Source organism: Volvox carteri (genome assembly GCF_000143455.1).
Source record: "Volvox carteri f. nagariensis unplaced genomic scaffold VOLCAscaffold_21, whole genome shotgun sequence".
NCBI classification, from domain to species: Eukaryota; Viridiplantae; Chlorophyta; class Chlorophyceae; order Chlamydomonadales; family Volvocaceae; genus Volvox; species Volvox carteri.
The window spans coordinates 932,556-958,941 of NW_003307564.1; the positions used below are offsets into that span (position 1 = coordinate 932,556).

Below are 26,386 nucleotides of genomic sequence, written 5' to 3' on the forward strand. Positions count from 1 at the left end.
TTGATATTATTACTTGTATGTATGTATGTATGTATGTGTGTTACACCTTGAGTTGTGTTGCTCGCCGAAGACATAATAACCGGCCTGCGCAATGGCCGGCATTACGGGTATGTGTTTTTGGTTATTGCGTGCTGTGGACTGCTCAGACCTGCCTTGCCCGCTGCCGCTGTGTTAAGGTGCGCGTCCCTTTAAAATAGCCACCATATGCGAGTAATCATTTCGACTATCTAATGGAATCCTTGCTGCGGCCCTGCCTCCGTCTTATTATGACTCCCCTCTCCCTATATTACCTCTTACAATTTGGACCGCTGCAGCTAGCTATAGCTATAGGCCTTATGACGCCAGCAGGTTCAGCGAGGCGGCGGCTGTCGCGGTCTACATGCGTTCCTTGCAAGCAACTGTATTGAAACGCACGTTCACACGCACATGCGACGTGAATACGCATGGCCCTGTATGCATGGCCCTTACGGAGGTGTACCGTTACTGCTGGTCAGGACGAGGATGGCCCTCGCACCGTCGTCTGGGTCTTCTTTTGATTTGGGTCGAGATCCTTTTTGCTTCCTTGCGTTGTATTATTAGATGGATATATGCCATTTGGGTGTGTATATATGGCCGTTTCTTGGATCCGGATCCACCAGGACTGGTCGGAAGTGTACCGCACTTGTGGTGGACAGGTACTACATGTACACGTAGCTGGTTGTTGGTTGACAACTGCTGCAGGCATGGAATGATTTAAGGGTTTTAAAACCCCTAAACCCCTAAAAACCCTTAAGAGTCAGCAGTTCACTTGTGGTAAAGAAAGTACGGCGGCCACCCAACTGCATGAATTGTTCTCGAAGCTGTATCTCCGCTGGCTGCTGGCTAGCACTACTGCTGGACTACTCTTGATGTGGCTTGCTTGGTTGGACGGTGTGTGTGTATGTACATGTGGCGGATTGATGGTGGTCATTTACAGCGGGGGAGTTCTGCTGGCTGATGGTGGCTGAATCAGCGGTAGCATATATACATACATGCAGAAATGCATACACACGTGTTTTGTTTGTGACTAGGGTAGTCAGCTTCTCCGACGCTGAAAAGGGCTCGGCCCTGGTGCAACCAGTCACCCCGCAGTATTCCGCAGGAGAGGCTGTACGGCACTGGGCTGCAAGTGGAGGAACTGTATTATGGGAGCCCCTTTTCGACTTCTGCAGACGCCCTCCGCACTTGTGCGGAACTTGTAACTTATAACAACTTATTAATAGACTTGCGAGGTGTTGATGGCCTGCCGCCTCCTTTAGCTGTTCGTCTAGAAGGCGGCCCAGCCATCCTGAAAGTCCGGTTCACCTGGTTGGCCGCAAGGCCTCGCACAATACAACTAGCGGCATACATCGGCGCTCTGCCCCTGCATAAGCTGTCATACGTATGTGCAGCAGTAGCCTGGCTGCCATGCCGCAGTAAGGCAGAGCAGTTGCAGAGCTTTTCGTGAAAACAAATTGTAACTGGCCGGTGCACATCTAGCCGTAGTAATGTCCTATGAAATAAGCTTTGATGTATGACGTTAGAAGCATTACGCGTAAAGCGAGGACTGTCTCCGTATGAGGCGCATACTGAAGACTGTGGCACATACAGCTGTCCACGTCCGCCGACAGCTGTTGCGCCTACAGGCTTTATAAAATAATTCCTAGCAACCAGTAATAATCTTTCTTTTCAGTCATATGGTATCAAAGCCTTCAGGTTACGCTGCGTTATTCGGTCGAGGCCGAGTTGTTCCGGAACCAGGCCAATCATTGACGAAAACATGCAGCTCGTGAAATACATTATTCCATTGTGTAATCTTCTAAATCGTAAACTGACTAACGGTAATTCCAAAACGCAAAATGGTTAGGCTTCAGGGTGTGGTCCGACTGGGCCAACCCAGGTGGCTCTTGCCAGCAGCTTCTGCTGCCTTAAACGAGACAGCAGGACAAATGGAATTGCTAAGATCATGTTACACTGCTACGGCGCGAAACTACCAAACCTCAGCGAAATCCGAAGCATCAGCATCAGCATGGAGCTCTTGGCCACAGCAACGCGTTATTCAGCTACTTGGAGCTGGAGCGACGCTGCTGGCTGCAGCGATGCTCTCTCCAGCTCCGGCCACTGCCAAGAAAGAGATTGCTATCCTGCCTGGCAGCAAGCCCCCAGCTCCCGCCATGTCCACGTCCAAGATCCACCCCCCCGCCGAAAAGCCCCAGCCTGTCGTGCCCGCGGAAGAGCCCGCGGCTCCTGCAGCATCCCCTTCTAAGGACCTTCGGGACGACAAGGGTCGGCCCATTTACACGCGGGAGGAGGTAGCGAAACACAAAACACCGCGGGACCGCATCTGGGTGACGTACAAGGAGGGCGTGTACGACATTACGGAGGCAAGAACACGTCTCGAACCTGCTGGGGGCTCCATTCTGGTTGCTAGTTGGGGCCGGGATGGCCCCGGCAGGTCGAAAAGGGGAGTGTGGGGAAGAGGATGTCAAGGAGGGGTGGGCAGAGCAGGTGTGCGTGTGTGTGTATGTGTGTGTGTATGTTGGGGGGTAAAGATGTCCTCCCCAGCAGTGGGGGCCCAAGCTGGAGGAGAAGCTGGTGGGCGGGTTGGAAAACACATGCCGTACCTGGAAACTGGGGGACGGTCATGGAGCAACTATGCACGTGACAGCCGGTACCCGCCGTACCGTACTTAGGTGTTTTGTAACGCATACACACACGGATATGCACAGCGTCACCGGGCACGTCGTTTTTCCTTAGCCGACACACAGTTATCCATACGGCTATGTGCGGCAAATGACAGCCACGTCACCCTGCTGTGCCCTTGCCGATGTCGCATGTACATCCACGACGTACGGCATGTACGGATAATTGTACGATATCTGGATGGTTTTGGAGCAGTTCGTGGAGATGCATCCGGGAGGTCAGTTTGTAGGAATTGGTGGGGACCGGTCGTTTCGATAATCTTTGGCGGGAGAGGGAGAGGGAGAGGGAGAGGAGGGGAAAGGGGCAATCTCGAGGGCCCCCAAAATCCCCTCAATCACCCTAAAACCCACACGCACACGCTACCCCACCCCGCCTCTTCCCCGATTTACCTGAATGCTATGGCGGGGTACGTGCCGTCATTGCCATTTTGCATTGCTTGTGTGTTTGCACTCACCCCGAGCTCAGCCAACCAGAACCCCAACCCCCCACCCATCCCATCACCACGTTTCCCGCCCCCTCAACCAACCCAACCAACCCAACCAACCCGGTCAGGTCTGTCCAAAATTATGTTGGCCGCGGGAGGCAGTGTGGAGCCCTTCTGGGCCTTATATCAGCAACATCGTAAACCCGAGGTGCTCGGGATCTTGGAGCCGTACAGAATTGGCACTTTGGAAGGTCGGTGGGAGAGGGGTGTGGAGAGGTGGGGGGTTGAGCTCAGGGTGGCAGGTTGAGCAGGGACGGGGGGAATCGCATGCGAGCAGGGAAGGGACGGGGAGCCGGAAGGAAAGATGGAGAGATGGAGGGAGGGAGGGAGGGAGGGGGGAAAAGACGAACCACGAGCGAGTGAAGCTGCTGCCGGGGAATGAGTGCTGCGGCGGATGTGCAGCGAGCAGAACTGAGGGGGGAGAGAGAGGGGGAAGGGGGGTTGAGCCAGGAGGCTCAAGGGAGGGAACGGGGAAGGGGTGTGTGTGTGTGCGTACAATTACCACACACCTACACACCTACACACACCACTTCCCCTCCAACCCCCCGCCAGATGGGCCTCAGCCAAATTCCAATCGACATCCTTTTCCCTCTTTCTCTCATCCTTGTTTGCTATTTTTATTTTAGTTGGGTTTTCTTGAATATTTACTTTTTGGATAGTTTTGTGGTATTTTTGGATAGAGTTGCTTCCTTTGGGGGTAATGCAATGTATGGTGTATTTACACTCCACGACACGCACACGCGCGCACACCAACCGACAACCGTCATTCCACCACCACCCCGCTGCGTCACTCAATCCGGTGCGACACGTGACAGGCGGCGCCGCCGCCGCTGCGTCCGCCGCCGCCGCCGCCGCTGTGGATCCGTACGCCTCCGACCCAGCTCGCCACCCGTCGTTCATTCCCCGCTCAGAGCGGCCGTACAATGGTACGGCTGGGATACGAGGATGGGGTATGTACGGCAGACGAATGCAAGGTAGCAAGGCGGTGTGTACAGCATTTACACCTTTTAAGAGCGGACGAAGCTTTCGAGGGGGGCGTACGGATGTGTGCATGTGTAACGCTGTATGTACGTATGTATGTATCTATGTATGTATGTATGTATGTATGTATGTAGCGGGGCGTGTGTTTCGCGGGGAAGAGCGCGAGGAGGAGAAGCACATACCTAAAACACATAGCACCACGCAAGCAGGAATGGGCGCATTCGGGAACAGCATTGCCAAGTCCCTAGTCCCCGTTGGGTGGAAGTGGTTTCGGAGAAGTGCACCACCACCCCGCCCAGGTGGGGAAAGGCAGCTGCCACCAGAGGACGAAACGCATCCTAAGGGTATTCGTGTGCGTGTCTCTTATTTGTACGATCGTACGACAGGCGAAACCCCTGGCACTCTCCTGGCTGCCAGCCCCATCACCCCCAACGAGATTTTCTTTGTACGAAACCACCTGCCTGTACCGCACGTTGACGCCGCGTCGTACAAGCTCAAGGTACGATTGCGATAGTGGTGGTAGTGGCGGTAATGGTGAATGGTCCTTTCTTTGGATCCCACCGGTTTCAGATCTTGTTGTACCTTTCTCGCCTTCTCTCCTACCCACCCCCACCAATCCCCTCCGACCCCCGCCTGCACGTCGCATCTACTCCGCTCCTACTCCCAACCACCTACAACCACCTACAACCACCTACAACCACCTACAACCACCTACAACCACCTACAACCAAAAAAAACACATACACACACGCACACGTCCCGCACAGGTTGAGGGGGAGGGCATCCGCTCTCTGGAGCTCAGCTTGGAGGAGCTGAAGAGCCGCTTTCGAAAACACACCGTTACGGCCACCATTCAGTGCTCGGGTGGGTCGGGAGGGGGAAAAGGGGGAGAGGAAGGGGAGGGAGCGTGTGTGTTTTAGTAAACCGAGGCGAGGGTAGGAACTTGTGTGGAAAGAAAAGATGGGGATACAGGAAAACAAAATATTGTTTTTCATGGTGGTTTCATTCGTATTCCCCCTTCCTGTTCGTACTTCTGCTGGTACTCATTTCCCCCCAGTCTCGCAACCCGCCCCCTCCGCCATGTTTTGATTGCCCTGGCGCCGCTGATGCCGAATGTCGATGCCGATACCGTCGTCACCCCTTACTCCCATATTGCTCTCCATGCCGTACTGGTCGGGCCCGGTTCTTCACTATCATACACTGCCGTACTCTTACCGTGCCGCATAATTGTCTTTCCTATTCAGGCAACCGTCGCAACGAGATGTCGTTAGTACGACATGTGAAGGGTCTGTCCTGGGACCAAGGAGCCATTGGTGGGTTGGGGGTTGGGGGTGGGGTTGGGGGGGATTGGGAGGGTTGGGGGGATGTGTGTGTATGCGTGTGTATATGTGTGTTTGTGTTCTCACCTCAACTGTTTTACTGCTCACCCACTTGTCATTTGTAATGTTGTCGTACAGGTACGGCAGTCTGGGGTGGCGTACGGCTACGAGACGTGCTCAAGGTGGGGCGTGGGGCGTGTTTGTTTACCGTCGGGTTGGTCACTCGGGTGTGTGGGGCTGAGGGTCTATTTGTTATTAGTACGGACGGACGGATACGAGTACGGACCAGGTACGGAGGGAAGGGCTGATCGTCGTATGTTGTTTTGCACTATCCCCCCCTCCTCGGCGCCCATTGTTTCGCATTTTACAGCACACACATGTTTATCAAATTTTTATGTTATATAAATTATATGAAATTATATATGAGATAATTCCTTCCCATCTTTTCCAATTCAAATTCCTCTCCTCCACTTCCCCATTCCGTTCTCGTCCGTGTCGTTTTTGTACTTCCTTTGTAAAACCCTAATAACCCCTCTTCCCCCCCACTCCACCCGAAACCCCTCTCGTCAATACCCCCCAGGCGGCAGGTAGGTACGGCAGGGGGCGCACATAGGGCCCCTCTGGTATTGGGCGCAGGGACACAACGCATAAGCCCCCTGCGCGGTACCCCTCGGTGCGGGTGGGGGGAGGGGGAGGGAGAGGGAGAGGGAGAGGGGAAGGGGAAGGGGAAGGTGCTGTTACTAGGCATAGGGCCCTCTCCTGCCTGCCAGGTCCCTTGTACGAGATGTTGATTAGATATAGGGCCCTCCTCTCCGCCTGCATTTATGCATCTCAATACACATATATAGGTATCAAGATCCACATATAGGGCCCCTCTCGCACATCAGTTTAAAAATTAGGGGGGGTTGGCGTCTGTTGTTGCCCCCTGATGTTCTTTTACCCTCCCTCTAACATCTTTCCCCGCGTCGCCTCTCTCCACTACCACCCACCGACTCCTGTGTCGCCTCCCGTGCACGTGGTGGCACATAAGGCCTTTCTGAGGATGACATGCATGTACGACACATCCAGTTTGAGGGGTACGACAAGGACCCGGCGTCCGAGGAGGTGAGTTTTGTGCGCCCCACACTGTCTGTGTGTTGGGGGGGGGAAAGGGTGCAGGTTGCGGGGGGGGGAGATGGGGAGGGGGGGGAGGGGTAAACGTCGCTTATGGGTAACACCACTTATTCGGTACAAGCAGCCTTTTCCGAGGTGTTTTTCATTGTTCTCCAAAAAATACAAAATACAAGAATACAAAAATTACAAAATACCGTACCTGTTCCCCCCCATATACACACACACCCCGCCCCACCACCACAACTACACCCCCCATACGGCACCCACGACCTCCCTTTTACTCGACCAGATATACGGCGCGTCCATCCCACTGCACAAGGCCCTGTCGCTGTACGACGATGTACTGCTGGCGTACGAGATGAACGGGCAGCCCCTGTCCGCGGATCACGGTGCACCGCTACGAGTGGTGGTCCCCGGGGTGACGGGGGCGCGGAGCGTGAAGTGGCTACGTGAGTACGTGTATGTGTATGTATGTATGTATGTATGTGTGTGTATGTATGTGCGTGTGTATGTGCGTGTGCATGTCCATTTAACGAACTTGACCCCCTTCTCTCCTCTCCCCCATCCTCCCAACCAACTTCCTCACCCAAATCCAACAACCCAAACCCACACACACCCCTTATCTGTACATTCCCCGAGTAGCTCGGGTATCTGCTTCACTCGCTCGTGGTTCGTTTTTCCCCCCCTTCCCCCCCTCCCTCCCCCCCCCCCGCCGACTTAGGCCGCATCGTGCCTAGCTCCTCCGAGTCCCCCAGCCACTGGCAGCAAAGGGACTATAAGGCCTTCAACCCCTCCGTGGACTGGGATAGTGTCGAGTGGGGCAGTGCACCGGCATTGCAGGTGGGAGGGCGAGGGTGTCGAAAACGCGGGAGGGGAAAAGGGGGCCTGGAGTCAGTTTTTTTGTGCATGTGTGCGAATCACGCATGTTTGGTTTTGCTTTTATGCAAGTAACTTGAGTGACTACCTGTTTTTGAAAAAAAGAAGATTCTCCATTACCTATAAAAAGAACAATATAACCAGGAATTGTGCGCGCGTGTGTGTGCATGTGTTTTCGGAGGTTGAAGGGGAGTAAAGATTTGTTGGATGATGAGGGGAAGAAGTCGATAGTGTGTTTGTGAGGTGATTCGGTTCGCCTTTATTAACTATGTTTGCTTGCTAGTTTGTTTGTCTGTTTGTTCGTTTGCACGTCCATTCCAATCCGGCAGAGGTACGACAGTCGCTCTCATCCACTCCGATATTCAGACTTCCCTTTCTACTTACGTATACTCTAAAACCCTCCTCTCCCCCGCTTACTCCTTCCCCTCACATCTCCCCCCCACGCACACAAACACACACGTGTGTGTGTGTATCAGGAGCCCCCGGTCACCAGCGCCATCTGCGAGCCTGCACCCGGGACCTCCGTTAGCCTGGCAGATGGGGAGGTGAGGGGGGTTGGGAGGGAGGTGAGGATTCTTAAATGTACATACACACATATTTACATATTTACTTACATACTTACATATATACATACATACGCATAAACAGATCACACTCCGAGGTTACGCTTGGAGCGGCGGCGGTCGGGGCATCATCCGAGTGGACGTGTCGGCTGACGGGGGAAAGTCCTGGACCGCCGCCAAGCTGCTGCCACCCGCCCCTGGAGCGCCTCCACATGGGTCGTACTCGGGGGCTTGGGCCTGGACGCTGTGGGAGGTGAGCTGTGTGTGTGTGTGGGGGGTGATATGTGCATGTATGCGTGTGTATGCGTGTGTGTGTGTGTTCGGGGGGATGTAAGTGAATTGTAGGGTTTGAAGAGGGGTGGGTCCTTTCCCGCGTAATCCCTTTTAAAATTCATGAAGCTAAAAACATGACCCCCGAAATGACTTTTGCTAGTATTAAATCACCCGAACCTCCCAACCATCTCTCGCAAAGAAAGCTGTCTTTTCAAAAAGACAAACCCTCTCGAAGGCTCTTAACACCCAGCCTCCCTCCCCGGGTGATGGTGGTGGTCGCGGTGGTGGTGGTCGCAGGCGACACTGCCACTTCCGAAACCAGCCGCCGCCGCCGAGGGCACCTCAAGCCCCACCCTGGAGCTCGTGTGCAAGGCCGTGGACTCGTCGTACAACAACCAGCCGGATTCCATCGGGCCCATTTGGAACCTTCGTGGGATTGTTAACAACGCCTGGCACCGCGTGAACGTGAAGCTGGAGTCCTAGACATTGATTAAATTAGAGTTAGGTTAGGGCCGAATGCGGTGTTTACATTTTGCGAATTTGTGCGCGCGCGTGTGTGTGTGTGTGTGTGTGTCTCTTGAGTGTATGTTTGCGTCTTTGTCTGTGTCTTTTTTTGTTGTGTGCGTGTATCTGTATGTATATATTTGTCTGTATGTGTGTCTATATGTAGGATTTTCGATGTGGCGCACCAACTCCAGGTCCTCTTTTGAATCCGTTGCAGAACAAGAAGTTGAAAAAGAAGAACAAAAAGAACGAGATGATGATAAAGAAGAAGAAAAGACTCATTGGAAGTTGAATAAGGAGACTCTTCTTGTTTGGGGGGAGCGGTGAAGTGAACAGTGAGGCGTTGTGAGGCGGATGGGATAAAGTTTTGGTAGTGTTGCAACGTCCTTCGGACAACTGTACGGCTTCACGCAGTGCTGGTACTTCGTTATGTAAAGTGTATATGCGTCCTACTGAAGCATTGAGGGGCGGACTGTTAAAAATACATCCTGTATATCACCTGCATGAACGTCATCATGGTATCATGGTCAGGGTGTACGCTCGTACATACCAACTTCTGTACGCAGTGCGGTACATAGCCCGCTGCGCAGTACAACCCAACAGCAGTGTAGCTTGAGCTTGGGGGAGCGCGGGGAGAGGGTGTTAGGTGCCCGGAGGACCTGCTGTTTTGCCGGGTGAGATATGCATTCTTTTACCCGTAATGCATGAACACAAATTACATGGAGACTGCCACATCTAAGGTTCACTTATCCCGGCTGGCTGGCGGGCATGTTGCATACAACAAAATCAGCCCTACTACCGGGATTGCATCCAGCAGCACTTGTGTGCTTGACCGCCTTTAATTAGACGAATGGGGATGAAGGCTGTTCACGCTGTGTGCGTAGTTGTCGATGAGTACACAACATTCGCAGATTTGCGGCCAAAAGCAAACAGTGCCGACTATGCCAGCTGTTCACGGGCTAGTTCATGCACAGAAGCGGGCCGTTTCTTTTGGTGAGAGCTTAGAAGGACTATGCGCTAATGGCAGAGGTTCTGCAGCCACGCACAGCACCTGGCATACGGACAATGAGGCATACGGGCAGGGAAGCCCCTTGACGATGGACGTCTGCGCTGAAATCCTTCAGCAAGACGTTCTGATCTGGACAACTGGATCAGTTAGCTAGGCATCTATTGGTAGAAACAAGTTTTCTCTTAGCAGTTATCGGGGACAGTGCGTGCCGGTCTGAGGCATTTGGTATCCAATTACGAGCAGCGGGAAAAATGAATCAACTTTTATAGGAATATCACAAATAAAAGGTATCCTCATAGAGCGGCCTGTTTAAGGCCATGGTGTAATTTAGGGATTTTTAAATCATGGAGCGCGTGAAATGGTCGTACGTCAAGCCGAACTGAAACATCCGCAAAGGCCCCTTACACTTTTGCTAATTTTTCCATGACGAACTAGGAGAAGACGCGATCGTACGAAGCATTGTCTAACAGCCTCCCTAGTGCATATCATCGACCTTTCTGGCGTTTGACAGACGGGAGCCTGCGTCCCTTGACTATCGTCGCCTATGCCTCAGAGCTTGGGATTAAAATTTCAATCTCTGGGTTTATGGAAAGCACTTGAATGACGTAAGTGGGGGAATGCAGGGCCTCGTCGCCCGCACAACGGAAATAGAGTCTTGACAACCTTTTCACTTCATTCTGTTAATGCTGGCAGCTATCACGATGGTCAGAATGCTCATTATTGAAATACTGGAATGCTGGCGATTCCTTAAGGGCTTGCTTTCTTCTGTCAACCTGAACACTCCACCTGCAGGAGCCTTAAGCTTGCGCACCTGCAAGACTAGCAATTTTCCCCTGGGTATCGAGCAACAAGGTCGCGTTGAGGAAACGGCCACGCGCTTCGACGCGGGAGCGTGGATTTAGCCATCCGCAGTTGCGAACCTGTCATCGGCAGGACTCAAACTCCATCACCTCCGGGCCCTTTCGGCACATACTATCTGTCCTCTCTGGCTCTTTTTGGTATAAACTGCCTCACAGCGAGAGCATACGCCAGAACTGGAAGGAGCCTTTGTCCTTTTGTCGAATCGCCAACAACCGAGACATCAATCCCAGCAGCAAGAGCCACCTTTCCTCATCTTTCTTGTAGCGCGCTCTCACCCACTCTCGCCTTCCCTCCCCAGCTCTCCGAAGCTCACAAGCTGCGGCCTCATAAATCTGCGGAGTCGAACACTCCTTTGCGCCCACCATCACTACGACTGTTCACACGGACACTTACAGACACAACAAAACAACCCTAGACCGCAACAGCTCAGGACAAGCGACCATAACTCTTTCGGCATCCCAGCATTAGCATACCCGGAGGCAGCGGAGGCCAGGACAGGGCGAGGGCCATTCCGCAGGTCTCCCCGCTTTCCTCGCCATCGTCAATCCCGGCTATCGCCCACGCAGAAGGAAGAGCGAGGGGAATTTGCGCACTGTTGAGCCATGTTTTATTCTACCCAGATTTTGGCTCGGAAGGGGCCCCTGGGGCTTGTGTGGATGGCAGCGCACATGGACCGAGGTCTGAAGCGCAGTGAGGTGAGGTCGGTTGGGCGGGCTGCGGGCCTTATATGAAAGGAAAGGGGGGGGGTAAATGGATTTGGAGCAAATGTAATCAAGGGATATCAGGGATATATATTGTATTTTATATGCCTAATATAGTCCCTCACTCACACCATGGAACCCCCCACATATAATTGTATATATTACGTTATATGTTTTTATAGTTACCGATTATGTCTATTATATGTGGGGGGTCCATGGGGTGATTGAGGGACTCAAAAACGAAACATTTCGGTAATTCGGTAGAGCCCCTCAAATGGGGGAACCCAACTGTCAACTACTAACTGCCAACAGCAGATGGTGTGCTGGTACAAATCTTCGTATATATATGTGTGTGTGTATGTATATATATACACCTTTATGTATACCTTTCACGCGCTTTCCCCCTGGACCGCTCCTTCCTCCGTCCTCGTTCCTGCCTGTACTCTCCCTCTTCTTATCATTCCTACTAGACAACCAACCTAACCGACAAACCAACCACTCGTACATACCCCGAACCAGGTGGACGAAGCCTCCATTCGCGACACGGTGGACGTGTTATTGTCTCCGGAAACCCCGTTGGCTCTGAGGCTGAGTGGCCAGCTACTGCTGGGGGTGTGCCGTATTTACTCTCGCCAGGTTGAATACCTGCTACAGGTGCGTGTGCATGTATGTATGTATATGTGTGTGCGGGAGTAGAGAGGTAGCTGGGTTTGGGGAATAGCAGGGGAGGATGGGGGGAAGATACGTAATCGGGGAATTTCACTTTTTATTACTGCGCTCGCCTTGAACTGCTGCTGCTGCTATGCTAGTGATGCAGCCCCAGGTTTTTTGGTTTACCTCGCGAAGCCGCGTTGCCTATTATCTGTACGGATGTACATCAACCTGTCTTTTTTTTCTAACCTCTGTTCCCCCCATCTTATGCCCATCTTATTCCCCGCTCCCCCCCGGGACCAACCCCCCCACACACACACAACCCGCCCTTCCCCGACGAACCCTTAGGACTGCCAAAATGTGTTGGTGAAGATCCGTCTGGCCTTTAGGTGAGAATGATAATAATAATATAATGATGATGATAATAGCATTGTTCTGTGGGTATGGCCCAAGTGGTGGAGGAGATTGTGGCAGTGGTGGTGGTGCCATTGTGGTGATAGTGGTGGTTGCTGATGCGGCGGCCGTCCGTGTTAATATCTCTCTTATTGCTTCTTCTCCGCTCCTCCTGCTCAGCAATCCCTGCTGTCACATCCAGGTCTGTCTTCCCCTTTCCTTGTTCACATGTATGTATGCATGTATGTAGGCCAGATCAAATGGCGGCGCTGGGCAAGGCGGCCGCGGCAGGCGCCAAACGCCGCCGTGGCGGCACCGCCGACGCCGATGCGCCCGTATACACCTTGCCATTGGAGCTGACCATGCTGCCTGACGACCTCGACGAGGTGGAGCTTCTAGCAGGTGCGGGGCCGGTGCGGGAGAGGGGGGAGGGGTGGGGTAAAGTTCGAGGCGGCGGGGTTTCGGGGGATGTGTTTTCCGTAAAAAAACGGCGTGTCGGCACGTTTTTGCCCCCACCCCCCTCCTCCTTCTCCACTTCCCTCCCGTCCCCTCCTCCCACCTGTGAATTCAAATACACGTTTTTCGACTGCCGTATTATGATCGTCAGGTGACCAGTACGACATGCGGGCGTTACAGCCAGCCATGGCCCTCGGAGCCATGGCTGCGGACTTGCAACTGCTGCAGCAATCACAGTCGCAATCGCTGGGGCTGTTGGAGGGCGAACCTGGCGATGGCGCGGGCCGCACCCGTCGTCGTACAGCTGCTACTGCCACCACTACTGCCAGTCGGGGTATTAGTTTGGTGACGATCCCGAGCGCCAGCGGCTTGCAGGTAGTGAGGGTGGCGGGGGGGGGTATGTTGTGTTGGCATGGGGGTGTGTGTGCTCGGGAGGCCCGAGAGGAGGGTGCCGTCATGGTGGATTCTGTCTCTGTTAGAGAGTGCTAATATTAGAAAAATATAAATAAATGACGTCACATGATGAGTTAGAAAAAAAAGGGACTGAGGGAGGGTCGCGAAACATTCCTCCATCCAACTTTTCCTCACTTTTTCCTGAAGAGGGTTTTCCAAGTTTTCTCACTTTGCAAGGGAGAAATTGCAAGGGAGAAAATGGAATTGCGCCGCCCATACTGTTTTGCTCTCGCGACGAACGATTTTCCCGTTTTTGTTGAAGCTTGAAGGCTTTTTCTCCATGAGTTTGGATTTGTTCAACACACCTCGTAAATGACACACTTTCAATCCACCTCTGAAATGACCCTAAAACCCTAAAACGCAGGGTGGTTACAGCCTCGGTCTGATGTTTGCTCCTTCGGCGCATTTTGGCGACGCCGCCGGCGGCAGCGGTGGCGGCGGTGATGTGGAAATGGAGGTATTTGAAGACGCCGGTGCACCTTTTCAGTTCGACCTCGAAGACGTTGAGGTTGAACGCCTCCGTGCCGCACCTGCCTCGGAGGCCTCTGGCGGCGGCCGTCACGGCGCCGCCGACCTGGCGGCGCTGCTCGGCGGCGAGCTCAGCGGCGGCGGCGGCGGCGGACTCGCCGCAAGTCGTCGTACACGTGGCCGCGGTGGTGATGATGATGCCGTCACTGGTTCTGGCGGAAGTCCAAGTAGCGGACTGATGGGCGCCGTTAGTCGGGAGAAAGAGACGCCGGGTCTGAGCGTCCACCGGCGGCGGAGTACGGCAGCAGCGGCGACGGCGGGACCGCGGCTAGGGGAGCTTCTTCCTGACCTAGGTCTTGACGGCGCTGCCGGCGCGTTGGATCTGGAAATGGATCTTGGACTTTCGGAAGAGCAGCCTGGTGATGGCGACGGCGCAGCCGCAGCCGCCGTACAGGCGCCGGTCGCAAGCGGCGGCGGCGCAGCTGGCGGCGACGGGGCGGCGTCACGAGCGGCGAGTTTCACCGCCGAAGACTTCCGTGAAGCGGCGGCGGCGATGGACCGCGGCGCTGGCAACGCAGACCCGTACGACATGCCGCCGGAGGTGGATGAGCATGAGGACGAGCATGACGGCGGCGGCGGCGGCGCGCGCCGCTCATCGCCATTGCAAGCCGCCGCAGTTGCGGCGGCGGCGGCGGCCGTGCAGCAGGGCCGGGAGGACCTGGCGGGTGAGGCTGTCAACGGCGCTCACCGCGGGGTACGGCGCCGTGGCGGCGACGCCGAGGCAGCCGGTGCAGCGGCGGAAGCGGCGCGCAGCGGTGTGAGGGCCACTTCCGCGCCAGCATTGAGCACTGACCGCCGCGGTACAGCAGCCGACGATGGCGATGGCGGCGACGCCATGGAAGTCGATGGTGGCGGCGGTGCCGCTGCAGCCGCCGTGGCGGCCGCGCCTTCGCTAGGTGGTGGCGGAGGCGCGGCGGCTCAGCCCGCTATGAGCGCGTCACGGACGGTTCCTGGCGATAGCGCCGCTGCCCATGGTACGGCAGCGGCGGCTGAGGCGGGAGCGGAAAGTGGTGGCGGCCAGGCTGCTAGCAGCGGAGGCGGGCAGGCAGCCCCCTCCGCGAGACAGGCGGCGGCCGCAGTGGAGGCGGAGGCTGGTGGTCCCGCCACCGGTGCCGCCGCCGCCGCCGCTGCGGTTCCTGCACCCTCGCCGCCGCGACGCATGACCACGCGTCGCTCCGCTGCTGCCGCCGCGGCTGCAGCAGCGGCGGCGGTGGCGGTGGCCGCAACTGCGGCACCGGCAGCTGCAGCGACGGGAACCGCAGCGGACGCTGCCGCGGAGGTTGCACCAGCGGCGGCGGCGACGGCGACAGAGGGGCCAGCGACGGCGGCGGCGGCAGCGGCGCCCGGGAGGCGGCGTGTCATCACTGCACAAGGGCCGGCTCGACGTTCCGTGACACACGATCAGCAGGGTGCGCCACTTCACCATTGACTTTTAACGTGTCAAAACACGTGTTTTCTACCTTGTCTTGCCGTACATAACCCCGCCATATCGTACATGACCCCCGTACTGTCCTCCCCTTATCATGGAATTATTGATGTGCGCAGGTGCAACCATCCCCACCGGGCACCTCAGGGAGTGGCTTCAGGTACGGAACGACCCGGACCGTGTGTGTTTAGCCGACGCGTCATTCCAACCCGCTGGGCACCCCTTCCCACACACTCCACACCCACTCATCGCCCCCTCTCACTTTCACTCTCCCTCACTGTCGTACAGGACCGTACTCCCCTCCTGGAGCCGACAAGGCTAGCTGGGCCCGTCCAGGGCGCCCTCCCTGGACCCCTCGAGAAGCAACAGCAACGACTTAACCGCAAGCGTGCGGCAGGGTCCGGTGCAACGGGTCCTGACCCACGGGTCACATTCCCTGAGGCGGAAGCTGCTATTGCCTTTGCTACCGATGATCTACTGCGCTCTACGGAGCCGGCTGCCCTCCTCCTCCGAAAAGGCCCCTTGACAATGGGGGGTGAGTGGGGAGGGGATGAGAAGGCAGAAGGGGGGGGGAGGGAAAGGGTGGGAGGGGGAAAAGAAATGGCGGGAGGGAGGCTCGGGGGCAAATAGATGAAAACCACTCAGCTGCCCACGTGGCGAGGATCCCGTCCGTACGGACGACACGTGGCTGATCAGCGGTTTGTTTTTTTTGTTCCTGTGATGCTGATCTTCCATTCTGGTCCCTTGAGACCCCCGATCAAACACATACATACATACCTGGCGACCACATACCCATCAGAACACCTGTCTCTGTCTCCGCACAAACACACACACACACACACGCACACACCTTCTTCCACCTTTGTAGGGCCCGGGGCGGCGGCACTACGACAGCGATGGGGTCAAGAGCGCCAGGGGCAGCAACATACGGCAGCAGACCTTTTGCCTCCTGCCGTACAGGCGCTGTTCCGTGTCGCCGTAGGTGAGCTCTGCAACTGTCGATATGTAGTTCGGTCATGTCGCAAGCCGGCGGAACCAAAATGCGCGGAGACGATTTTTCGTTCTCACCCAACTCCTCACATACATACATACATACATGCAATGCACATCACTCTTTCCCCATTCCCTCCCTTTTACCTTCCCCGTGTTTACTTTCTTTCCGTACACCCCGGCCCAAAGCGCCAGATTTTCCCTCCCCCCCAAAGCCCACCCCCACTCCCCCTCGCCCCCGCACCCCCTCAGGCCAAATGGCTCCCCAGTACGCCATCCATCTGGGGGCGGCGGCGGCGGCAGGACGTCTGGGTGGCGGAGGGCCCAGCGGGGCACCGGCTGCATCGATGGCGACAACAGGATCTCCTGGCGCCGCCGCCGGCACCGGCCCACAGGGTGGAGGAGTCGTGAGTGGTAGTGGCGCAGCGGCGGCGTTAATCGCGGAAGAGGAGGAGGGTGCGTTAGGAAGAGGCCAAGAAGCAGGCGGAGGAGAAGGAGGGGTGGCTGTGAGAACCACCCCACGAGGTGATCGCTCGGGGGGGCCTGGAGTCGCCGCTCAAGGAGGGGAGGCGATGGGGGAAGAGGAAATACAGCAGCAGGAGGAGGAAGGGGTGGACATGGAAGTGGATGTTGGTGTTGGAGACGAGACCGGAGGCTTAGCGGGAGGCGCGGCAGCTGGTGATGGTGGTGGTGATGAGGGCGAGGTAGGAGGAGGCCTTGAAGGCGGCGGCGGTAGGGCGGGGTGGCGGCGCGGTGGGATGTCATCGCCCTTGTCTGCAGCCGCCGCCGGGCCCGGAGTGGCGGCGGTAGCGGCGGTGGCGGACGTTGTGGGGCTGATGGAGGCTGGCGGCGGCGAGGGTCCTTCTCGTGGCGCGAATACGACAGCAGCGGCGGCGGCGGCGGCGGCAGCCCCGGCGACGACGGTGGCCAGTATCGGCCAGACGGACTCTGGAAAGGAGAATCGCGGTGGCGATGGTGCTGGCGACGATAGACTTGAGTTTGGAGGTGGTTTCGGAGCCTTGTCCACCGGCAAGAGCAGCGGCACCGTCCGAGGAGGACATTTGTCAAGTCCGGGGGCGACACGCCGTCCGTTGGCGACCCAGCTACAGCAGCAGCAGCATGGCCAGGTGTTGAACGCCGCCAGCAACACGCCTGGCGGCGGCGGCGGCGGCGGTGCTGCTGCAAGGAGCGGAAGGGCGCCAGGCACTGCCGCGGCGGCGGCGGGAACGGAAGCTGGCGGCGGCGGCGACGGAGGAGGAGGAGGAATGGCGTCAGCTGGCGCAGGCGCTGCAGGTGCTGATACGCGCATGGATGTGGACGGTGGTGATGACGGGGATGCAGGCGGTGCGGCGGGTTCAGGAAGGCGGGAGGGAAGCCGATCTGTACGACGCCGACTTAATACTTCCGGTGGAGTGGAACTTGGATTTGAAGACGCCATGAATTCAAATTTGGATTCCGGCAGGGGCCCGCGGATAGAGGAGCAGTTAGTTCATCGCGCCCAAAGCCAAGTCCGCTCTACAGGCGCAGCAGCTTCCGGGGGCACGGCAGCCGCAGCGTCAGCGTCAGCGCAGCAGCAGCGTCGTACGGCAAGCGGCGCCGTCAGCGCAGGTGCGGCGGCGATGGCGGCGAAGACGCCGCCACGTTCACGAATCCAGTCTCTAACAGAGCAGCAACGCCAGGATGCAGGTGGCAGCGGTGTTGGCACTGGTAGTGGTTTCGGAGCGGATTATGCTGACGCGGCGGCGGCGGGGGGGGCTGTAGCCGGGACCCCGGAGGGATCCACCATTCGCTCTGAAGGGCTCGGACTGGGGTCCATGATGCGACGACACCATCGCTCCCGCTGGATTGATGGCGCCGAGACCGCTGGCGGCGCCGGCAGCAATGACGTTCACAGCGATGACGATGACGATGGGGAGGAGGAGGGTGAGGAGGCAGCAGACCTTGCCGGCCCTTCAGGCTCTCGACACCGACGGAGCGACCAACAACACCGAGCCCAAAGCCCGCATGGTCTGGCGGGCCGTCGTACGTCGCACCGGACATCGGCAGCTGCTGCGGGAGGTGGTGAGCCTGGGAGCGGTGCTGATGCTGCCGCCGCCGTCGCCTCTGGTGGTGGCGGCGGCAGCGGCCCGGGCACCGGTATTGCGTCCGGTTATGTCACGGGCTCCGGAACCGGCAGCCTTGGGAAGTGGCTCAGCTGGAGCGAGCAGGAGGGCTCTTTGGCGAGTCGTACATTACGAGAGTTGGACGCTGTAGCTCGCAGTGCAGCGGTGGCGGCAGCACGGGTTGACGCGGCGGCGGCAGTAGCTGGCGGGTCGTCGGGGGGAGCGGCAGTAGTCCCACAGGTGCGGTGCTGTGTTGGTGTGTACCCGTATCCATACTGTTGGTATTCACTGTATGTATGTATGTATATGTGGGTGTGTTGATATGTATTCAAAAGATGTCCAATTTTGAATATTGTTCTGAACGCAGACTCTGTCTCAAATACAAACTCAGCAACGACAGCAAGCCGCCCATGACGACGGTAGTGGCGGCGGGAGCGGCAGCGGTGATGGCGCCGTCGACACAGAGCTGCTTACGCGGGGACTGGAGCTACTGCGCCGCCGCTTCGCTACCGCTGCTGCTGCTACCGCCGCCGCCGCCGCCGCCGCATCCTCACTCCACCACGGCGAGCACCCGCAGAGCCAGGGCAGTGGGGGAGAGCAGCGTCGGAAAGATCCTACGGCCCGGAAGTTGCTGGGGGTGGCGGAGGCGGCAGCGGGGGAGATGGAGGAGGAGGAGGAGGCGGCGGCGCAGCACCCCACGCAGCTTCGTGTCGTGGGGGGGGACTTGGGTACTCCGCAGCGGGTATCGGTACTGCAGCAGCAGCGGCAGCAGCAGGAGACAGTAGCAGCAGTAGCAGGTGGCGGTAGTCAGGTTGGGAATGACGAGGCTGCTGCCGCTGCTGACCCCGGCATGGCGAGGTTGTCGCAGCTAGCCCTGGGTCGGCGGCGTAAGGACGCAGCTCGGTAAGAGACGTGCGTTTTTGTACGTGTGTTTGTGTACGTATGCGCGCCCGCGTGTATGTATGTATGTATGTATGTATGTATGTGGTGGTTACAGTGGGCTCCAGACTCGTGAAGAGTAGAGCCAGCGGGTATAGTGCAGTTGGAAATGTGCGGTTTGTGCCATTTCCTTCCTTTGCAAAGTGGCGGAGGGGAGAAGAGAACGGAGATGTCTTGATGAGTCTTCTGTCTGTCTGTTAGTGCTGCTGCTGCAGGAGAGCGATCTATCCATTGAGCAACCACCAGCACACTTTTACATGAAACCCTTTTTTGTTTCACTCCTACAAGAGCTTGCCACTGGTCCACGGCCTTGCGTTGCATTTGTAATACTGTATGTATGCATGTATGTACATAAGTAAGTATGTTTGTATGTCTGTAAATGCCTTCCGCAGGTGCTTTTACGACATGCTGGTCCTGAACAGCAGGGGACTGGTGGAGTTGCAGCAAGTCGTCGACCCCGCGTTCCTCGTCAGGGGCTCCCGGGCCGCCGCCGCCGCCACGCACTCCGCCGCCGCCGCCGTTGGCCGCCCTGGCGATGGCGACATCTCTGCGGGCGTTGACGTTGACGTTGGCGGCGGCGGCGGCGGTCAGGCAGCCACGGCGGATGTGGAGATGGCGGACGTGACCGTGGGCGTTACAGCCGTACCGGATGTCTTGGTGGCTTTGACGTATCAGGGCGTAGAGGCCGCCAGTGCGCGGCTGCTGCAGTCGCAATTGGCGGCGTCTCAATGATTACTGGGGAACTGCACGTGGGCGTGTACGTGAGTATGTATGTATGGGAGAGGATGTGCCTGTATTTGTATGTGTTGACGGATGACCGGGGGTGAAGCACGGGACGCGGGGGGGTGAACATACTGCAACTAACGGAAGGGGGGAGCTCAAGGGGGGGTATGGCAAAAGGGTTTGCAGCGACACCTCTTCAGAGCACGGCGATACAGGGAAGGGGAGTACAGGTGGCCTCGTCGTCTGAAGAGGGCTTCAAGATTTTGCTGGGAAGGGGAGAAAGATGGGGGAGGGGAGAGTTTGACTCTTATTGGTGTGAGTGCAGTGTGCTGTGATGCGAGTGTGCTGGCCGCGGCGGACGCGGTCAACTCGGTCCTGGTGCTGTTGCTGTTACTGTTACTGAAGTAGCGCTGCTGTCGTCGTTTAGGCTGGTGGACCGAATGTTACATGTTAACACGTTTTCGAGCGCAAATACTGCTGTATGATTGTACTGCGTGGAAGAGGGGCCGCCGCCGCGAAGTGATGTGGTGGCGGTAGAGTTGAAGGACGCAAGGTGTGATAAATCACGGTATCCACTTCTCTTTGACTTTGAGAAATGGATATCGCGCGGGTGGGCAAATTGGCATGATTTGCGTGACATGCATGATATGCATGACGCGCACAATTGTGACTTAGGGTTTTGAGCGCACATCTGCCCTCGACAGCTCTTGTGATTTCCTCGTTGTGCACTGAAGACGTTGATGAAAGTTGGAACAAGCTTTTCTGCGATTACTAAGTGCGTAGCGTGTTGTCTTTAGGATATTCATTGCGATCTTCGGGCGTATGCAGTACCGGTAACCAACATCATGCGCTATAATTGTGAACGTGTGCGGTGATCTAAAACATGAAAGTTTCGCTACTCGGAGATGCCATCTGCATCCATGCAACAAGCATTTGAGAAGACACCAAGACCGAGGAGGACCCTTTGCGCCTGACTCAGCATGCCCGGACTCATTGTAGCGGCATCACGGATCATGGCAGACAAATCCCGTTTCGTTTGTGTAAATTTTATGATATATCTGTATATAACCACTTGTGGTATTAAAGGTCGCTTATGTGCAGACTCTCTGGTTCCGTGCAAGGAACAAGGTAACGTCCACGTAAAATGATAATCACGGATTTATGCATAAGGCTTAAAACCCTGACCGATTACTTGCACTGCTTTCTGATTTGCACTTTATTTGCTCTTCGGAGATCAGGGGTGGACTTGATCGCCAAACCTCCGATAGGAGCTGACTGTACGCATGCATCGTTAGTTGCTCCAACTGTGATTTAACTAATTGGGGGTCAACCCTCACCTTGAGACTCTATGTTCCATTCCGAAGCCGAACTATCCCCCTCCCTCGCCCACCGACATTTAGGGCCCTGACATTTGGCTCCTTGGCCTCCCCACTCTCTCTCTCCCTTTTTCCTCTTTTCCCTTTTTCTGGGATTGGAATATGCAGCGCGTCTTTCCAAAGGGGCAAAACGCCGTCTCAATCGTTCCAATTCTTACCCATGCTTGCCTGGCGGGTGCCGATTCGGAGATGTCTAGTTAACGCCTCAATCAGTAGCTGACTGTGTAGCTGCTGTCTAGGCACGATAGCGCAGCAACTGATTCCGGAGTCGCGATATGACGTATGGCATACGAACACATCAGTACTTCAGGAAGACCTGATAAAACTGGGTTCGGCCTTGCTCAAGACGTAATCAGGAGGCGGGTTGATAAGGATGTTCGCTGTGGGACGTCCCTCGAGCGAGCGACCGGAGATTTCGCTGCTGTTTACGGTGCTCGGTGCCTCAAGAGCCGCGCTGAGTTTACTGGAGAGTTACCTCTTCTTGCTGTTGCGCCGCACCGGGACGCGAGATTCCTAAGCGAGAGAGTTCTTGCTCCCGAATGTGAGAGCAATAAACCAAGAGGGTGACAAGCAAAAAGCAAAACAACAACAGGGCACTTTATCACATCTGAGCCTTTTATTTATTACGCGCACAACGCAAGCTTGAGGAGTTTGTGCGCGCACCTTATATTACCTGCTGAAGCCTAGGGAGCAAATCCGCTCGCACAGTACGGGGGACGACCCGAAGCAGTTTGTGGTTTTATCACACCCACCCATTCATTTCCCACAAAAGCGGTGCCGTGCATGACTGGCATGGGCAACCACCGCTTTGGGATAGCGGTCAACTACAGGAGCACTTCCGCAGAGATAAACTTTCAAAATATTTTTAGTCCATGGCCTCCCCTAAGGCTCTGACGGAACCCCCCCCCCCGCGCACTCGTGCGGAACTTGTAATAACTTGCAGAGATATGCGTGCCTCCCGGTGCGCGAGGGCTCAGTGCCGCTTAGGGTGGCACTGAATCGTCGGCGGGAGCTCGGCCCCCTTACCAAGCAGGTTTGCTTCCGTAGCAAGAGCGCACGTGGCAACACCTGCTGGTGCCGCGCCATCTATTAACTGACAAAGCCAAGCGAAGGGCGAGGATGAATTGGTCGATGGGTAGGGAGTTGACGGGAATCCCTGTGTTTGTGTGTCAGGTGGATTTCAAAGTAACCAGGGGGTTCCCAAAGGGGAGCCGTGCTGTGGATGCGACTGAGGAAGGATGCGGCTTGTGACGGGCTCCACAAAAAGTGGCCTGAATGAGGGCTGCATGCAACCGGGGGGTCGTCGAACTCAGGTAGTCAAAATGTAAAAACGGGATGTTAGGCGAAGATTTTCCTTTTTCTTTTTGTTCCAAGAGGCTAAGCAGGGGTGTCCGAGCTGAGCCCTACCTTACATGGCATTTTTAGGGAGAGTTTTGCCGTCGGGCAACGTAGGTGCGAGATGGCAGTTATTGACTGCTGCTGTAGCAGACGCTCACCTGCTGATGGCACGACGGACCTCGCGGAAGCGTAGGACTACGGGTCTTTGCGGAGGCGAAGGAAGGAGTCCAACTCAGCGACAAGCACTAGCGTACATAGACAAGTACGAAACAACTAAGACGGCGGCAGAGTAGTCTTGAGAATTCCGAACACCAAGGGGTCGTAATACTTAATACTTATGTAAGTGGCAAGCCAGAGCACCACCGGCCGATCGGTGGGGCCTCGGGGCCCCAGCCCGTTAGGTTCGCTACGAATCATCTGCAGCTGCCATCTTCGTGAAATGTCACGATGTTACGTGACATGTACTAAACTTGTGTCAAATCGTCAACGAAATCAACAGCAATTGTCATTAGTAATCGTTGAAGTATTCTAAGGGAAATGTGGCGTATTACAGCTGCCCCGTCAGTTATGGAATGCGAATCCAGATAAAGCTCTACTACTAGCAGACGGCCTAACGATAATAATAAGTCTCTTCGGCATATCGCCATACATACAGATGGCTAATGGCGCTACTGATGCGCGCTTATGAGGGACCCGTCCTGTCGTACGGGGTCCAGCTGTGGGTCCCGGGAAGGGTTTTCCTGCAGGTTCTTGCACGAGGCTTTAACCCCCATTTTTCCAGTGGGAGCATCGGTCTTGCCATATTTCGCATGATATGCGCTTCAGGTTAGGATGGGTGAGCAGCAAATCCTCCTTGGAACAACTGAAAGACGCGGGAATGGCCCCGAACCGGCACGTGTTCAAGGAGAAGCTTGGGCAGTATAATACCCGCTGCAGGTTGATTGAGCGAATTTGAATTTTGAATTTGGCGAATTCGTTATTTTTGAAAAGTTTTGGAACCGGTTGGTAGAGGCGAAGGGTGCGTTGTATCATCCTTGTTTTTTATGAGAGCTTCGCTTGGGCTTCACTTCATCTCTTTATCATACGATGCCTGGGGAACGAAGCTTATCAAGATTCTAGAAGCTTTGAGGTAAGACCTAAGATTCTAGATTGAAGGTCTTGAAGCTAGAATAGACACCGCGACATCGCATGTCCTAAACATAGATCGGTCGATAAAGAAGATTTGATATCGGTTTGATGACGACTGGGGTAATGAGAGACTGGCGGCGGATCCACATGTGCTTGTTTGTGACAACAGGCAACCGGGGACACCTTAAGTACTGTGAAGGCTACATCTTGCCGAAACAACACGTCACACTGATGCGCTTTGGGATGTGTGTCTAGCCACTGGCTGTCAACCTACCACATGGCAGGGAGCATGCAGCACGGTGGTGTCGGATCTGTGTTGATCGTCAGGCGGTCGAGGACGAGCAACACATGTTGCGTGAATGTCCTGTTAGGCAGACATACGTGCCGAGCTGAGCCAGGGTTAGCAATTAATGCGGTAACGGGTGTTAGAGCCAACCCGGGCTATCACATGTCTTGGATTGCATACGGAGACCTATTTTGCAGTCTTTGCAGTACATAAACAACTAATGCGATTTACGAGGCTTTTATTTCAGTACTAGTCTTATCTTTCTCCTTACTTATTTCTCTTTAACTCATGTTTGCAGCTCGGCAGCTCATGCTCGTTCGGGCCGTACAAGTTCAAGGAGCTTGTAATCTAAACGTCGTCAGATGTAGTTGTCAATTTACACGGATTATTTAGTTTAGTCATGCGAAAATTCATCTTATGAAACTGGAGGAGATCGAGGCATCGTCGATCGTAAGCGACTACCGTCTCTCAGTAGCAGCGTTTCTAACTCAGCGCCTAGTGTAGAGTACCGTTCCTGAAATGTTCGGGGGGTTGTAAGTGCATTAATATAACGACCTCATCCTGTCCCAAGCTATTGTTGGTAGTCTGAATTGACTGGAACTCGTGCCACAGCCTGGGCCTTTCCCTGGATGGGCATTCCATATATTGTCGATATATCTTTATCTGTTACAATGCGTACTGTTAGCCTCTTATGTTTGGTAGCTGCGTCATTGTGTGCATTCGTTCGTGCGGATGCACCAACGAATATCAGCTTACCAGATCTGGCTAACTCATATTGGACTCAATCTGGTATGTGGATCGCTGCTGGGTCGGCATTTCTTGATGTTTGGCTGGCAAGCCACCGTCAACCATCCTTAGCGTCTGAATTGCAGGCCTGAGGCTACCCTCAAAGGAATTAGTTAACGCTGTGAATCGTGCAAAGCTGCCTCTGCTGGTATGCATGGGTTGGGATACCGGGTTTTGTCAGGAATGGCCGCAGTTTACACGCATTCCGCAAAGGCGTTGTGTTAGTAAGCAAGAACAACATCACGGGATGGAGGCTTCACGGGACGACTTCATTTGATTTTCTCTCCCCTCTCTGCCCTCGCTCGATAGCAGCAGTTGCGATAGCAACAATTCCAGCGCAAGGTTGCAAGGGTGCGCCTGTTGCACATGCGCTTCACATACCCAGATCAATCCAACTATCTATAATAACGCCTTGTTATCCATCGCTCTTCGGAGCATCCCCATACCCTCACAACCCATAGCGGATGTCCTTGGTCAGCCAGGCTCACATCTCCCCCCGCACCTCAACAAAACTCTTTTCCTGCTTGCCTACACTTCGTCCCCTTATCTGAAACCCTATTTCAGGATGGCCTGGGGGCCTGTTTTCTCTTTTCCTTCTGCTCATGAGATTCATTTCCTCCTCAACACCAAATGCGTTCATGTTGCGATCTGGTTTTTTTCAACACTTCGCTTTCTACAACCTGCAAGCCGTATTACTTGCAAACCATGAGATACGTGAGGGCATTTGCTCTCCTATCTGTGCATGCTACTTGTATATGTACGTATGTATGTATGTACGTATGTATGTCCTTTGTCCCCCCTCCAGCCACATGCGGGTCATGTACGGGGAGCGCATGCAAGTCCTTCTCCCCTCCTTCTCCCCCGCCCTTCTCTCAGGACGCGTTCGGGGGCCGACGGGAAGTCGTGTTGATGACCATTGCCAGCGAGTTTGCGTTTGAGCGGCTGTTTGACGTCTTCCTCCACAGCCTCTACAACATCACGTTCACAAGGCCCGATGGGTAAGAGGGGGAGAGAGAAACAGAGGGAACGAGGGGGAGAGAGAAACAGAGGGAACGAGGGGGAGAGAGTGCGCGGTGTGTGTATGTTCTGTATGTTTGTATCTTCTGCAGGGTCTTTTGGGGGTTCGGGGGGTTCCGTGAGATGCGGATGTCGTTGGCGTGGGCGGGATGGCGGGGAGGGGAGGGGAGGGGATTTAGTGAGGCGTGGGCAGCCAGATACGTAGGGAGGGGAGGGGAGGGGAGGGGAGGGGGGAAGACTGGTAGAGAATGGATTGTTTGTTGTCCTTCGTCCTCCAACTCTCTACACCCACCGCCTGCCTAGCGACCTACCTACCTACTTTGTATTCCCTAGCCTTAACCCAACCAGCCCAACCCAGCGCTGACGTCATGTCGTGTCATGTCACGCGCGCTTTCTCCCCGTCTTCCCCC

The 26,386-nt window shown here is 55.5% G+C and overlaps 3 protein-coding genes across 3 annotated transcripts in view; all 3 read left to right on the forward strand.

Moving 5' to 3' along the window:
- Positions 1-1,832: 1,832 nt before the first annotated feature.
- Positions 1,833-8,792, forward strand: VOLCADRAFT_81306 (uncharacterized protein; the record flags this gene model as incomplete). The annotated part of the gene is made up of 14 exons (XM_002950921.1): positions 1,833-2,381; positions 2,896-2,917; positions 3,253-3,375; positions 4,000-4,110; positions 4,552-4,664; positions 4,933-5,029; positions 5,410-5,478; positions 5,623-5,673; positions 6,515-6,588; positions 6,887-7,046; positions 7,319-7,437; positions 7,950-8,018; positions 8,122-8,296; positions 8,632-8,792. Exons 1-14 carry the CDS (start codon positions 1,857-1,859, stop codon positions 8,790-8,792), a joined length of 1,869 nt encoding a protein of 622 aa, XP_002950967.1. The 5' UTR covers positions 1,833-1,856.
- A 2,493-nt stretch (positions 8,793-11,285) lies between these two features.
- Positions 11,286-20,054, forward strand: VOLCADRAFT_91494 (uncharacterized protein; the record flags this gene model as incomplete). The annotated part of the gene is made up of 13 exons (XM_002950922.1): positions 11,286-11,378; positions 11,904-12,038; positions 12,384-12,424; positions 12,679-12,830; positions 13,036-13,262; positions 13,702-14,974; positions 15,411-15,451; positions 15,580-15,826; positions 16,160-16,273; positions 16,534-16,737; positions 17,062-18,623; positions 18,961-19,286; positions 19,715-20,054. 13 exons carry the CDS (start codon positions 11,286-11,288, stop codon positions 20,052-20,054), a joined length of 4,755 nt encoding a protein of 1,584 aa, XP_002950968.1.
- A 4,536-nt stretch (positions 20,055-24,590) lies between these two features.
- Positions 24,591-26,386, forward strand: part of VOLCADRAFT_91495 (uncharacterized protein) — a gene marked incomplete at both ends in the record, with an annotated part of 5,571 nt that continues 3,775 nt past the window's right edge. The window contains 2 exons of the mRNA XM_002950923.1: positions 24,591-24,623; positions 25,836-25,957. Coding sequence (XP_002950969.1) covers positions 24,591-24,623; positions 25,836-25,957 — 155 coding nt within the window. The remainder of the gene's footprint in view (positions 24,624-25,835; positions 25,958-26,386) is intronic.